Source organism: Kalmanozyma brasiliensis (genome assembly GCF_000497045.1).
Source record: "Kalmanozyma brasiliensis GHG001 unplaced genomic scaffold PSEUBRA_SCAF15, whole genome shotgun sequence".
NCBI lineage: Eukaryota > Fungi > Basidiomycota > Ustilaginomycetes > Ustilaginales > Kalmanozyma > Kalmanozyma brasiliensis.
In genome coordinates, this window is record NW_015961954.1 from 128,103 (window position 1) to 142,522 (window position 14,420).

At 56.9% G+C, this 14,420-nt stretch overlaps 5 protein-coding genes across 5 annotated transcripts; 2 read left to right on the forward strand and 3 right to left on the reverse strand.

Moving 5' to 3' along the window:
* Window positions 1-872: 872 nt before the first annotated feature.
* Window positions 873-2,660, reverse strand: PSEUBRA_001697 (Helicase, C-terminal; the record flags this gene model as incomplete). Its single annotated transcript, XM_016434925.1, has 1 exon — window positions 873-2,660. One exon carries the CDS (start codon window positions 2,658-2,660, stop codon window positions 873-875), a length of 1,788 nt encoding a protein of 595 aa, XP_016293612.1.
* Window positions 2,661-3,063: 403 nt separating this feature from the next.
* On the reverse strand, window positions 3,064-5,367 carry PSEUBRA_001698 (WD40 repeat; the record flags this gene model as incomplete). Its single annotated transcript, XM_059464696.1, has 1 exon — window positions 3,064-5,367. One exon carries the CDS (start codon window positions 5,365-5,367, stop codon window positions 3,064-3,066), a length of 2,304 nt encoding a protein of 767 aa, XP_059320807.1.
* Window positions 5,368-5,906: 539 nt separating this feature from the next.
* PSEUBRA_001699 (Protein kinase domain protein) lies at window positions 5,907-8,408 on the forward strand (the record flags this gene model as incomplete). The annotated part of the gene is made up of 1 exon (XM_016434904.1): window positions 5,907-8,408. The coding sequence occupies one exon, from the start codon at window positions 5,907-5,909 to the stop codon at window positions 8,406-8,408; it is 2,502 nt and encodes an 833-aa protein (XP_016293614.1).
* Window positions 8,409-8,901: 493 nt separating this feature from the next.
* Window positions 8,902-9,360, forward strand: PSEUBRA_001700 (Cro/C1-type helix-turn-helix domain protein; the record flags this gene model as incomplete). The annotated part of the gene is made up of 1 exon (XM_016434907.1): window positions 8,902-9,360. The coding sequence occupies one exon, from the start codon at window positions 8,902-8,904 to the stop codon at window positions 9,358-9,360; it is 459 nt and encodes a 152-aa protein (XP_016293615.1).
* A 614-nt stretch (window positions 9,361-9,974) lies between these two features.
* PSEUBRA_001701 (Signal transduction response regulator, receiver domain protein) lies at window positions 9,975-13,856 on the reverse strand (the record flags this gene model as incomplete). Its single annotated transcript, XM_016434917.1, has 1 exon — window positions 9,975-13,856. The coding sequence occupies one exon, from the start codon at window positions 13,854-13,856 to the stop codon at window positions 9,975-9,977; it is 3,882 nt and encodes a 1,293-aa protein (XP_016293616.1).
* Between the last annotated feature and the right edge of the window lie 564 nt (window positions 13,857-14,420).

Sequence of the window (14,420 nt, forward strand, 5' to 3'; positions counted from 1 at the left end):
GTCCATGCCTCGTTTTGCGAATAAGTGGCATCGCTGTCAAACAAATTGAGATGGTGGTTTGGCGAACGGAAAATCCCTGGCCTTTAGGCACTTCAGCAGTGTAAACTGCAGATCCCACAATGCTCGTTCTTACCTGACGACAACGCACGACAGGCAGCAGGTGACTTCACAGTTGCACAAGATCAGGCGTGTGCTTGATCTCGCCGGCAGGAAGCCCAGGATCAACAGAGATGGTGGTAGTGATCAGTGATGGTGTCAAAAGGCGTGAATTTGTGCACGCACATCGGCAGTGTCGATATTTTTGAATAATTGACGTCGTCTTTGCCATCACGGATCACGACGACGATGATTTGCAAGTCCCCTTGCCGCGCTATGGGCTTGTACAGCCTGTACGGCTCCACGTCGTTGCTGTTGAAGCTCTCGTCTGCCGTACCTTGGCGCTGTTTGGGGGCACAAGCATTCAAGAAGGCGCTCTACACTGCCAAAGTGCCCAAAACGGGCTTCTGCAGCTTCAGACTACCACAGCTCAGCGAGAAGGCAATGCATAGCATTGATGTTGCTTGTACGATGTTCAACAGCATCTGCGTAAGCGTCTTTCCAAGAGTCTTCCGCCGACATTGTGCGTATCCATGCATTTGCAGCCGTCTCAAGTGATCACCACTTTTTGCAAAAAGACTGCTCAGAAGGCGTTGACCAACTTTGCAGATCGTTCGAGCAATACGGGCGTTCGGGCAATACGTGAATTACGTTACTGAGCTTAGAGATTCACCCATGAAACTTTGTGACAAGAATCTCAAACATGCTCATCACTGTGTGACTGCGGTGAATTGTGTGATTGCTGTGCACCTCGCTGACCCAAACATCGACAGTGTCTACTTCTCCCCGCCACCTTCCTTCTTCCCCTCGGAAACCTTTCTCCTCTTGCTCCCCGCAATCATATCCCTCCTCTTATTCGCCTCTCTCCTACCGACACTGCTAGCCGCACTCGTCCGGATCTCCTTCCTCTCCGGCGCCCGCTGCTTCAGCTTCTTCCTCTCCTTCTTCCCCGGCCCCTTCAACTTGACCATCCACTCGGGCACCTCGCATCCGCTCTGCCTCATCACGTTCACCACCGTCTTCAGATGCCCTGCGTCCTCCTTGGTAAAGTACGTGATCGCACGTCCCTGCCTTCCCGCTCGACCCGTTCGCCCGATCCGATGAATATAGCTCTGAACGCTCTGTGGGAAATCGTAGTTGATCACCAGCTGAACGCCCTTGAAGTCAATCCCTCTCGCCATGAGTTCGGTGCAGATGAGCACCCACACATCGCCCCTCTTGAACGCGCTGATCACGCCTTCGCGTTGCACCTTAGGTCGTTCGGAATGTATCACATCCACGTGCAGCCCATCGTAGACGAGCTCATGAAACAGATCCTTAGCTCGTTCGATGGACTGGACGAAGAGCAGCACGGGGGGTTTCAACCCTCCTTCCGTGATCAACGACCTCAATGCGTGCAACTTTCCGTCTTCCGAACCGACGAATAGCAACTCTTGCTGGATCGTCTCTGTGGCGCTGTCCTTGGTGCCGACGATGACGCGACATTCGTCGACCATGAACGTCCTTGCCATCTCCTCGACGCCCGCAGGCAGTGTCGCGCTGAACAACGCCTTGCGAAGATCCGGATGCGTGCAAGCAGCCAAAATCGAATCCGTCTGCTCCAAAAACCCCTCTTCCAACAACCGATCCGCTTCGTCCAGCACCAAATGTCTTACATTGCCCAATTCGACCTCTTCCTTCTCCACCGCGTGCACAAGTCGCAGAGGGGTGGAGATGAGGATGTCGAACTTCTTGCGCTTGCTCGGCTCTTGAGAGAGAGACGAGAAATCGGCCGTATTGGTGAGGACGCAGATCCGAAAGTTGCGCCCGTCGGAGAGACGACGGAGCTGGTCGTGGATCTGTTGAGCGAGCTCGCGGGTGGGGGAGACGATCACGGCGCGGAAGGTTTCTTTTTTCGATGGGGCGCGGAGGTGGTGCAGAAGGGGGAGGAGGAAGGCGAGCGTCTTGCCTGAGCCAGTGGGTGCGCCGGCGAGAAGGTCGCGATTGGCGAGGAGGACCGGCATGGCACCCCTCTGGATCGCCGTCGGAACGGACCAACCCCACTTGTCTAGGTTGGTGCGCAGCCAGGGTTGCACGTTGAAGCGCGTCTCGAGTTCCGACCACGATGCCATGGGGAGCGGCACGTCGGTGCCTTTGAGCTTGATCTTGTTCGCCTTGAGGAAGGTGCTGAGGGTTGCTTTGGTTACCGGTGGCTCGTCTGCTGCTTGTTCATCCGCTTCAGCTTCTGAGTCGGATGACTCGTCCTCGGCTTTACGCTTGCCGTCCTTCTTACTCAGCCTCTCCTCTCTCTCGACAGCCGAGGTGGTAGACTTGGCCTTGGCTGCGGAACCAAAGAAGTCGAGTCCATCCGGCACAATGACCTTGGCTCCATTGGTAGCGCTGTGCTTCTGCTCTCCATCCGCCGTAGTCTGGACGTCACTGCGCTTTCTCTTGCCCTTGCTCTTGGCATTCGCCGTCGAGGTGGAAGCCTCGTCGTCAGCGCCACCAAAGATCTTGAGATCGTTCTGGAAGCGCCTCTTGTCGAAGCTGGCGCCTCCGCCTGCTAGCGTGCGGAAGATGTCCATCGTCGATGCCGTGGAGGGAGCCCTGTTGTGCTGCTCGGCTGGAGCTTGATGAAGAGCGCTGAGTGTCACCAAGATTAGTATGGTGTTGCAAGTTCAAGCCTGAGAAGGACACAAAGTTTACCGCGAGCCTTCGAAAAATTTGGCTGAGGTGGAGCAAAGATTTTCCGACTTCCGCGAATCGAAGCGTTGGACCTCACACACAACAGTTGAGCTCTGCTCGAACGTTCCTGCTCTGACCGTTCAGAAACAGCTTCAGCGGCATACGGACGAGACTGACGGCTACAGGCAGGGTGATGAACTGGATTGATTGGAGCGAGTGGCCTCAAAAGCATGGTATATTGGTGGTACAACGTAAAATACAGATGATGACGATGACAACCCGGCGAGTTCATCGAGACAGGGATTAGCCGAAGGTCCACACCTGCACCCGTTCACGAGGGTGAGATGCATCGAGAGCAGCGCCAATAGAGCCTGACGGCATTTCAGTCGCATCAGGATAAGTGACGATGCTGACAATCTTGTCGAAGGCGGTTGAGACCCAACGAATGATGCCTTGAGCTTGACGGTCAAGTACGCGGCTGCGAACGAGCTGGCCCAGACAGGGACCGGAGGATCGGCCTCGAATGAGCTGATGCGTGCTTGTCTGCGTCTCGTCCATATCATTCGTGACTGTCTGCTGCGGTTCTGTTGGTGTCCTTAGCGTGAGCACGTGAGCCATCTGACTGGCAGCCTCGTCACCCTCTTCCTCCTCCAGAATTGTTGAGCTGGTAGACCTTGCACCAGTGCTTGGTGTCCAGTCAGATCGGCCTTGACCCCGTGCTGCAGTTCGAGCGTTTCGCATCGCACTGGCGATCGAGTCGGTCTCATTTGACCGGTCCCCCAGAGTCCAGATCATGACGCTACCATCGGCACTGCCGCTGACGCATCGTCCGTCTTCGAGCGCAACGCTGTGAACGCTGCCGGTGTGACCGTGCAGGCTGCGACGATGCACCAGCCGCAAGACTTGTTTCTGCGAGTGAGGAGTGGCGGTTGCTGAGCGTGGAATCGAATTTGAGTCTTGTTGACCCGACCGCACGAAGGTGGTAGCGCCCAGCAGCTCGTAGACCTCGACGAGATTGTCGCTGGCTCCAAGCACCACGAAGGGGTCGTCGTAGGTCAAGCTCGTAGATCTGCTGCCATTCGAGGTGGAGACCTGGGCCGGCATGGGATGACCCTGATCCAGAATCGGGCGTTGAGCAGGCAGGGATTGAGCAAAGTCTCTGCCAAGCATGGATCGACCTCTCAGATCTACTGGCGTCGGCCGAAAAGGGTGCTTGGCTGTGGCATGGCGACTCGAGACTTGTGCTGTAGGTGTCGACGGGTCAAGCCGTACGACAATCTCTTGGACCGAGACACTCCACGATGAAGGATAGCTGGGCGTCGAGTAGACCAGAGTGACTCTGAACGCCGACTTGTCGGGACCTTGCGTCGGCGCATGACGCTCCGCAGATGAGGACGACGAAGTTCGTCGAGTACGTTTGATACTGTCGAAGTACGGCAACATCTTGAGGCGTAAGGACGCCGGCCACGAGCATCGGTAGCTCGACATGCGATGAATCGGAGTCATCTTCGAGGGTGAAGCAGTGTCAAGCCGATAGAAAGCGACGTCGAACTGGGAGGAGCATAGCACGAGGGCAGGGAAATGAAGAGCCGCCATTGTGACATGTTCTGCCGAAGTCGTGGCTGCGGGACGGTGGAACATCTCCTCCACGGTCCTGACCGTGCCTTGCACACTCTCTATCGAGAACAGACTAATATGTCCGGTCGAATAAGCAACGAGAACTCTCGCTGCTGGACTGCCGCAGCATGTCTGGTCTCCAGGCGACTTGCGCTTGCGAGGACCAGACGCATCAGCAATCGCTGCATCACCGGCGATAGCAGCATCGACTGCGATTTCGGTGATGTGCACATCAGATCTGCGGGCCGAAAGAAGCTTATCTAGCCCTGGTGAAGAAAGGGTTGCGACTGGCACCTTTTGATGAAGATCGCTGGGTATCTGATTGTTGGTACTATGGAAGCGACCGTCTGAAATAGGTTCCGAAGAGTAGATCAAGACCCGTGGGGCATATGTGTCATCATGGATCGGAGTAGAAGATGCTGTGAAGATGAAGTCGTTCGACACCCTCACGACAGTGGGCTGAGGCGGAGATGGATGAGGTCGTGAGCTCGAACCAGCTTGAAGCTGTTGTGCGGACAGCTCGGATACGGCGAAGTTGCCTCGTTGCCAGTTGCGCGAAACGCTGTAGATCTGTTCCCATTCGAGGAGTTGACGCTTCGAAGTATCGTTGAGGCCGACGCTGTCGAGGTATAGCGACGAAAAGTCCCGATCGACGTCGATGTGCAACGCCGTCGAGCTGTAGAAGCGGTCGGGCAGTCGCTGTATCTGGCTGGGTCCGTCGCCGGTGACATGCTTGCCCGGCAAGACATTCTGATGCAACAGTAGGGATCCTAGCTCTCGCAAAGTGGGGAGGACGGCGGAAGTGTCATGCTGGACCTGAACGCTCTGTGTGGGTCGCACAAAGTTGAAGTAGAAGAGACGTTTCCAGAGCAGACGATCCTTTGCGAGCGTGCGAAGGTGCTTGCTCACCTGCTGCACTCGAACAAGATCCTTGGCGTCGAGATAGCTAAGAATGCGCAGGATCGTCTCGTCAGCAAGCAGACGATTCATTGGCGGAGTGGCCGCGCTCGCGATCATACAGCGCTGCTTGAACTGTCGATCGAGAGCATCTTCTCGTCCCCACGCCTCCTTCCGTTGTGATACGAAGTCGAGGTTGGATGTCAGGCCATCGCCCCGACCTTGAGGCTGAGTCGGCAGCCAAGTGGAGATGAAATCTGTGATTTGAAATTATGCAAAGCCGAAAGTCGAGGCCGCTGCACCTCTGCGTCTTTTGGCGTGAAGCGAGAGAAGGGCGGATGTGTATGCACTTTTTTTAGGTTAGCTACGCATGGACCTTCTTGTGGGACCAACGGCGTCTGATTGAACATGTGCATATGGTTTCACACTCCGACGCTTTACACAGCTCTGTAACGTTTGACCGCCTCTGTTTAGTGATTGGGGTGATCCGTTCAATGGCGATCGAAGAGATCGCTATCGCAGCCCGTGCACTTGCATCTGTTCTTGCTTCCATATCCATTGCCCTCGCAAGGCGATCCGCCTTCTCTAATCCCATCACTGCCTTCAGCTACACTCATCACATCTGCCTCACAATGTCACAATTCATCTCCGGATCACCCGAGGGTGATGACAACCTTCCCTCGTTCATGGAGCAGAGGAAGAAGCTATCGGCATCACCGTCGCAAACCGACCGAAAAGCATCGGCAGACCCGAGCTCATCGAAACAGCAGCACGGCAGCACACTCTCGCCTCATTCACATGGTGCGGGTCACCACCACCACTCCCACGGTCACTCGCACAATTATGCGCACGGCCACGGCAGCTGCAGCTGCAACGCTTCCTCCCACGGCCAACGCACCATGTCCAACACGTCCAACTCTTCGCTCGGGTACGGCTCGCCTTCGCGCTCCATGACTCGCACGCCCTCGCACGAATACCGCGAAACACTCGATGCCAAGAGCAAGAACCTCGACGACGGCTCACTCGTCATCAACCAGTATAAGATCACCGACACCATCGGTCGCGGCGCCTACGGTACCGTGCGCAAGGCCGTCCTCGTCGAAGACCCCGAGGTCAAATTCGCCGTCAAGGAGTTTGGGAAGACTCGCCTGCGCAAAACGCATCGTGCCGACAAGCTGCGCAAGCCTGCACGAAATCGTGCTCCTCGCGCCCCCGCCGGCGCAGATCGAGACAACGCAGGCAACCACAGCGATCCGACAAAGGGCGGCGAGAAGCACGAGCAGAAGGAAGGCGACAACGCCAAAGACCCACTCTCCCTCATCCGCCACGAAATCGCCATCCTCAAAAAGCTTCACCATCCACACGTCGTCAAGCTATACGAGGTGCTCGACGACCCATCCAAGGACAACCTCTACATGGTCTTCGAGTACTGCCCCGACGGAACCGTCATCGATATTAAGCTCAATCATACCGTCGAGCCGCTACCCGAGGACGTTGCGCGCTACTACTTTGTGCAGATCCTCATGGGCATCGAGTATCTGCACGAGAACGACATTGTGCATCGCGACATCAAGCCGGACAACATTCTGCTGAGTGACGACCGCAAGACGTGCAAGATGGTCGACTTTGGCGTGAGCGAGATGTTCCTCAAGCCGGGGGATGACACGATGCAAAAGTCAGCGGGCAGTCCGGCCTTCATGAGTCCCGAGCTGTGTACGGCGGGGCATGCCGAGTACCATGGAAAGGCAGACGACATCTGGAGCTTTGGCGTCACGCTCTATTGTATGGTGGTAGGCCACCTGCCATTCGATAGGGACAACTTCTACGAGATGTACGAAGCGATAAAGAACGACGAACCTGAATACCCGGATCATCTCAGCGACGATCTCAAGGATCTGTTGCACAAGATGCTCACCAAGGATCCGGAGAAGCGTATCACCGTAGCTGAGATGCGCGAGCATCCCTGGACGCTGGCTGTCGAGGACGGCGTGCTGCTCTCGAAAGAGGACAATCTCGAAGCGCTGGTATCGGAGATCACAGACGAGGACCTCGACTGCGCCATTTGCAAGATCACCAACATCTTCACGTTCGCCCGCGCCATCCATCGGTTCAAAAAGGGCGGGTCGATGCAGCGTGCTCGTCGCGGCACATCGCAGACTTCCGACGGCAGCAGCAATCAGGACCACAGTTGGTTCCCACGCTCTTTGGACAGCCCGGAGAAGCAGAGTCGGTCTGGCTCGAAAGAACGGGGGGCCGATGACGCCGCCAGCCGCCTGGCTCGTGATGTATCCACCATCAAAGAGGAATCTCCCGCACCATCTACGGCCACACAACAGAAGAACTTCGAGCAGATCAAGGGCAGTAGGGAAGACAAAGAGGAAGGGGTGCACGAGATCCAAGCCGCAGCAGCGCACATGTTCGAATCTCCGCAGATGCACACCTTTGAGCTGCCACCGGAGGAGCCGGACGGAAATGGGCCGTTGCAACGCAACCACTCTGGGCCCATCTCAACGCTTCACCGTCCCGACGACGCCGATGGGCAGCGCGTGAGCGAATCACCACGGTGCGCCTCACCCGAGATGGTCTCCTCACCCACCTCCGAAGGCGGCTTTGACACAGAGCAACCCCAACGCTCCACGTCCAATGACCACATCACCCGCGCCGACTACACAGCTGACACGAACAAACCCGACGAATCCATCGCGACGCATCTCTCGCACATGGTGCTGGAGCACGAAAAGGAGCAGAAGCAAGACGATCCCGATAGGAAGGACGAGGCGCGCAAGAACGAGGTGCTCCCACCGAAGCATCCCGATCCTGCCTCGCCGGACGACGACGCGGATCACCGCGCTATGAGTGTCCAGGAGCGCGCGGCGTCGCTAGGCAAGAAGGGGGAGAAGAAACCGAAACCCAAGCTGTTGCCCGATCAACCGACGGTGTCGAGCCCACACACGGAGGATCTTGGAACCCCGCCCGGCGCCGCAGATGTCTACAAGGAGGGCAAGGACGATGGAGAGGAGCGCGACAAGAATGGGGAGGAGTACTTCCCGCAGAAAGGGAAGGAAGAGCAGAAGGGAGAGAGGGAGGAGCAGGATGATGAGACAGAGGTGGAGAAGCAGGCGCAGACTGTGTGAGCTTGCAGATTCAAGGTGCTGGCGATGGATGATGGAAAGCATTTATGTCTCCGCAAACCAGCATTGAATGCTTTTGTCTGTGAGCAGACTAGCAGCTGGATCTCACTAAATGAGCCGCTTTGTGTTATGTGTGGGGACCCTGAGCAAAGCTGCGGGTCGAAGACGGGATCGATGTTAGACCGTCGAGTCGACAGGAATTTGTGCAAATGAATTCCCTGCACAGCTTAGCCGAGAACGACGCGGAAAGCCTTAGAAAGCGTCGGTGGGTGGAGGGCAAAATCGAGCTCTCGATGACTTCACAGCTGCGCAAGGAAGAGTCCACCGCACGGCTCAGCGTCGGTGGCACGTCAGATCACACGAGCCTGCTTTCATCTTCTTCACTATCAACCATCACACCTCCTCTGTCGACACTGCATCGATCGCATACACAGCACACACCGAGGCACTCATTCATCTGGCACAACCTACCTCTCTCTACACAACCATTCACACAATGTCGAACACGGACTGGGACAGCAAAACCGTCATCGGACGCGGCGTGCGACCCTCTGGCGGCTCTGGTCCATCCTCGGGCCCCACCGCTTACGAACGAGCCAAGCAAGTGGGCGCGATCACCGAGAACGACCGCAAAGTCGCGGCGGGTACGAACAAGGGTCATGCCGGCACGGATCACCAGCGCATCGCCAAGCTCGATCGCGAGAACGAGGTTGCTCCCCCACCCAAAGTCGCCCCCACCGTCGGCAAGACCATTGGTCAGACACGTCAAGAAAAAGGGTTGACCCAGAAGGAGCTCGCGACTAAGATCAACGAGAAGCCTCAGGTGGTGCAGGAGTACGAGTCAGGCAAAGCCGTACCGAACCCCCAGATTCTGGCCAAGTTGCAGAGGGCATTGGGAGTCAAGTTGACCGGCAAGGACATCGGCGCTCCGCTTGGCGGGCCGAAGAAGAAGTAAAGAGACGAAAGACGAGGAACAGAGCTCAGCCGAGACGAAGGCAAGTCGAACAGCGATGTAGACGGGGAAGGGTTACCACTTGCACCATCCAGATCACAATCGCGACAACGACTACTCGCGCTGAGCCGGTCTACAGAATACATCGTTTTTGCACGCCAGCCCTTTCTGACGGTCCTGAAGAGAGATGATGATGAGTTGAGTGCAAGCGTCAGAGCGCGGGCTATGCGCTGAAAGCTTGCAAAGTGGCCCGAGGGCGACGAGACGATATTCTTGGGAGTGGGGATTAGCCGCTTCGTGCGACGCAATCGCAATGCGCAGCTCCTCCTTCCGCTTCCTAGCAACGCTGTTTCATTCGCTCACATCTGCGATCATCACACAAGCCCTCAGCAGTCGACACAAAAGCCCGTTGAACAGCGTGAACATTTCCCCCAAAAAAAACAACCGTGACAATGTGACGACCCCAGAGATAGAATTTTTCTACAGATGAGAATGGTAGCAGTGTGAATGTGAGAGAAGATTGGAAGATGATGGTGCAGTTGGTCCGTAAAGATTCCGTGTGTGAGAAGGCGGGGTATGTTGGAAAGTGGTGATACAGCAGGTGAGAATGGTGCAGATCAGGCGCTCGCCACGGCCACGCCCACTGCAGGCCCCGGAGCGATGCCATTGCCGTTGACGCCAACCTCAATGTCTGAGTGGAACTTCTTCCTCCATTCCTCGAGGTCGCCTTTCAGCAGTCTCGGCGAGACGGGCTTGGTCATCCATGCGTCCATGCCGCACATCTCGATGCCCCTCGTCCTGTCCTCTTCCGAGCTGAGCGCGGTGACCGCCACGATGAAGGATGGGTGGTTGTGCGCTCGCATTTGCGTACACGCCTCGAAGCCGTCCTGGATCGGCAGCGAGATGTCCAGCAGAACAACCGAGGGACGGAAGGAGATAAATTTGGCGACGGCTTCGGCACCGTCGTGTGCTTCTTCGTAGCGAATGTTGAGCCGCTTGCACAGCGTGGTGAGGAGCTTCATGTTGATGGGATTGTCTTCGACCACGAGGACGCGGAACTCGTCCTCGGGAAGGGCCGCGCCAGCTGTGTTGATTGGAGCAAGCGACTTGCCTGGCTTGACCTCGATCGAGGACTCGGCAGCGACAGCAGCAACGTCGACGCCGTTCGAGACACCGTTGACCTTCTTTGCTCCTGTCACAGGCGTCGATGTCATGGAGCCCACTTTCAAAGGTGCGCTGACACGACGAGGACCCGTGGGGACGCCAAGCTCGGTCACACTGACCCTGTGCTGATTGCTGGCACGAATGGCGTTGCCAAGGTGAATCAGCGGTGGCTCTTCCTCTGCTAGGAAGATCTCCATGAGTCGCAGCGCACTGGGACCGTGTGGCATGGGCATAGGAAGAACGGCGCGCCCATCCAACTTCTCTAGGCCCTTCTCCATGACAAGGTGTGAGGAGCTGATGACGACAAATCTCGCGTTCGGCTTGACCAGGGAGAGAAGCGGCTCTTCGCCTTCATCCAAGGAGTTGGCAGCCCGCTCCGGCAAGACGATGCAGTCCGCCTCGGCATAGTCGCGCGTGAGCTCGACGCCCTCCATCGGAACAAAGTGTTCGCACAAGGCGTTGGCCAAGCGGCGTAAGCCACGTGTCTCGAGGCCGTAGTATGCGATCTTGGAGACGGCAAGTTTGGGCGCGGACGTGCTCGACAAGGAACCATTGCGGCCGTGAAGAGCCTTGCCACGCTGCAAAGGAATGCACATCGTGACGCGGGTACCGAGGTTGACTTCGGAAGCGACCGAAAGCTTTCCGCCGTACTTCTGCAACGTCGACGAGACGATCGTCATGCCGAGACCGATTCCGTCGCGGAAGGAGTCACCCTTGCTGAAGGGTCGGGTGAGCTGGTTGGTGCAGAAGTCCTTGGTCATGCCGACACCCGTGTCAGCGACCTCAATCTCCACAACAGTGGAGTCCTCAGCGACCTCGACGTCCAGATCGTCCAATGCACCTGGCGCAGCGACACGGATTGCGATCTCGACGTAGCCTTGCCTAGTGTAGCGAATCGCGTTCGAGACAACCTTACGCACCACGTCTTGCAGCGCTTTGACCTCGACCATCCATTCGCAATCACGTACCTCGGGACTCGCCTTGATGATGAGCTCCATGCCGTGCAAGGGACCTTCTTGCGGCTTGAGCGAGTCAATCTCGAGGTGGTGAGATTGAAGGTCCAGACGCTGTGCGAACTCCCATTCCTCGTCGGCAACCGATTCGATGACTTTGACAATGTCTGCCGCGATGCGTTTGGGCGGAGGAGCGTTTGCCGTCTTGATCCCGGACAGATTCTGAAAGCTGAGCAGGTCGTCGATGTATGCATTGAGCGTGAGGCCTGACAGTGAGATTGACTCGAGCAGAGTGGCCAAGACACCGTCGGCCGAGAGATCGACCTTGCTTGCTTCGTCGTCATCATTGCTGATGGCAGCTCGAAGGTACTCGACAGCACCCAGCGCACCGTGGAGTGGTGTTCGGAGATTGTGCTGCACGTGCCTCAAGAATTCGGCCTGGAAGAAGTCGGTCTCGGAAAGCTTCTGACGCAGCAAGCTTCCGTGGGCGACTTGCATGGTGCTCTCGACAAAGTAGCGCTCTTGTTGGTCGAAATGCACCTCTGCTTCGAACATGACGAGGAACATGATGCCGGGGCGTGCCTTTGCTCGATTGTACGAGACGCAGACGGCATAGGAGCTGATCTGGGTCTCGCGAGGCATCAACTCCGCCCATGGGTCCATGTTCTCGGGCTGGGATGGGGTTGCCTCCTCGTCGTCTTCCTCGTCGGATGAAAGGGCGATTTCGGCCGACCTGCGGTGGAAGCCGCAGCGGATGTTCATGTTGGTATCAGACGCTTTGCGCGCCAACGAAGCGGCAAAGACGGCCTTGAGACGACCGATCTCTTCGGGCATATTGGGTCGGCAAGATTCAGGGCCGCTGTAGCTGAGGATGCTGGGCGGCGGAGAGCCCTCGTTGAGATCGATGGTTTCGAACGTCAAAGCAGTATCAGCCGAGGAGAGCTGACGACTCATTCTGGGCGAGATGATAGGCGAACTCGGGTCGATGTAGGTTGGCGTTGAGACAGAATCACCCGGGGGAGTCAAGGGCTCGGTGAGAGCTTGACCTTCCAGGGAAAAGCTGCGTGCCGGCAAGGTGGCCTTCGAGAAGGTGCCCGAGGTGCGCGAGCCGCGATGAGCTGCATGACGGCGAAAACGGAAGTTGCTGACATCGAAGGCGACAACCCCGGCCGCACCAAGGCATTCGCGTAGCTCTTGACACGCGCGATCGATGACGACGAGCGAATATCGTGAGAAGCCATCGCCCGAATCGGAACCGGAACTGGACGAGTTGAAGTGCCTGTATTGCGCGTGAAGCGAAGGATCTTCCAAGGCGCGAACGAGCGAGCTGGTGCGTTGCTGCATTTCGGCGGCTTTGGCGTTCTTTGAGCTTTGAAACTCGACCTCGAGGGCGTCGCCGGCCATCTTGCCGATAGAATAGAGAAGCTCGGCGTCTTTGTCATCAAAGTCGTCGCGAGGCTGCTCGTCCATGATGCAGAGACGACCAACCTGGACTCTTGCTTCGATACCGTTGAGATTGTACGAGAGAAAGAGCGGAGCGGAGGCGTAGAAGTTCATGGGCTTGCCCTTTGCGTTGGTGACGGTTCCTGCCAGGGTCGAGGGGCACGAGCGGAACCTCCAATCCTTCTTGGTGTCGCTGACGACAAGAACTTCGTCGTCTGGGAGTAGCATGGCATGCGAACACAAAGTGACGGTTCTGGGTACCATCTGAACCTGAGCGTCACCACCTTCCTGGGCCAGAATGAGCATGTATGCATCGTCTGTGCTTTCGACCATGAAAGAAGCGTATTCGCATCTGAAGACGGCTTTGGCGTGCTTAATGTAGAGGAGGAGAGCGTCGCGCTCCTGTGCTGCGGTGAGGCCATGGCGACGAAGCGCCTCGGCCACTTTCCGATGTTGGCGACGCGGTAGGGGAGGTGCTGCAAGCCAGCCATTTTGTCGATAGAAGTCCATCGAGTCCATCAATGCATCGGCATCGACTTTGACAGTTCGATGGGTCTTGGTGGGTTTTGCGAATTGAGGAAGCTTGGGAGATGCAGTGTGGGTGGCTACTTGCGCGAGACCGTTGGCAGCTGACGAGGTCGGAACCGGCGAGTTGGCAGCGGTGGAAGCGAGGGACTCTGCCGAGGTGGAAGCTTCGTTTGAGACACTTCCGTTGGATCCCGATTGCTTTGGGTCAAGGGAGGATTCTGGTTCCACCTTTTCGCACCATGAGCCATGCTGATATTTGCGAAGCCATGCACCCCAAGCGATGGAACAGGTGGGGGCTTCGACTGCATTGGCGGCGATCTTTCGCGCGGACAAGTCGGAAGCGATGCTGGATGCGCCGGGCGACGCGGGCCTGAGCAGCGACTGCTGAAGCGGATGAGGCGTTCCCGACATGATTGGGTCTGTGCTGGGCGACGAATTTGTATGACGAAGCGTTTTGGCCGGGTCGTATCAGAGTGTAGACGACGTCGCGTTCATTGATGTGGACAAAGTGCTGCCAGCTACGCTGGATGAGTACAGCCGGATGTTCTATCGGTGATGGTCGATAGGATTCATGGGTACCAGGGTTGCAAGAACAACGATGCTTAGAGCCAAGGCTTGATATAGACGGCGACTTTCAAGGCCGCGTACGTTGAACGTCTAGAAATCTGAAGAGCAGCCGGGGAGAAGACTGGTCGCGTACGTGCGGTTGGGAGAGCACTGCAAAAGTATGCAGAGCGATGCAGAACGGTGCGAGAGGCTGAATGGAAAGATGAAGCGGAAGGACGGGAAGCCAGAAAGTAGGCAGCGAATCGAACAGGACAGTCAAGACCCGGAACCGACGGCGGTCGCGTGGGAAGGAAGAGCGGGATGAGAAGATATTGCTGTACGAGCTCGAACTTGAACGTTGGGGATTGATGATGGTCCACTAGACCGAGATTGGCGTGATAGAGGTGACGAGGCTGAGCTGATGTCGAC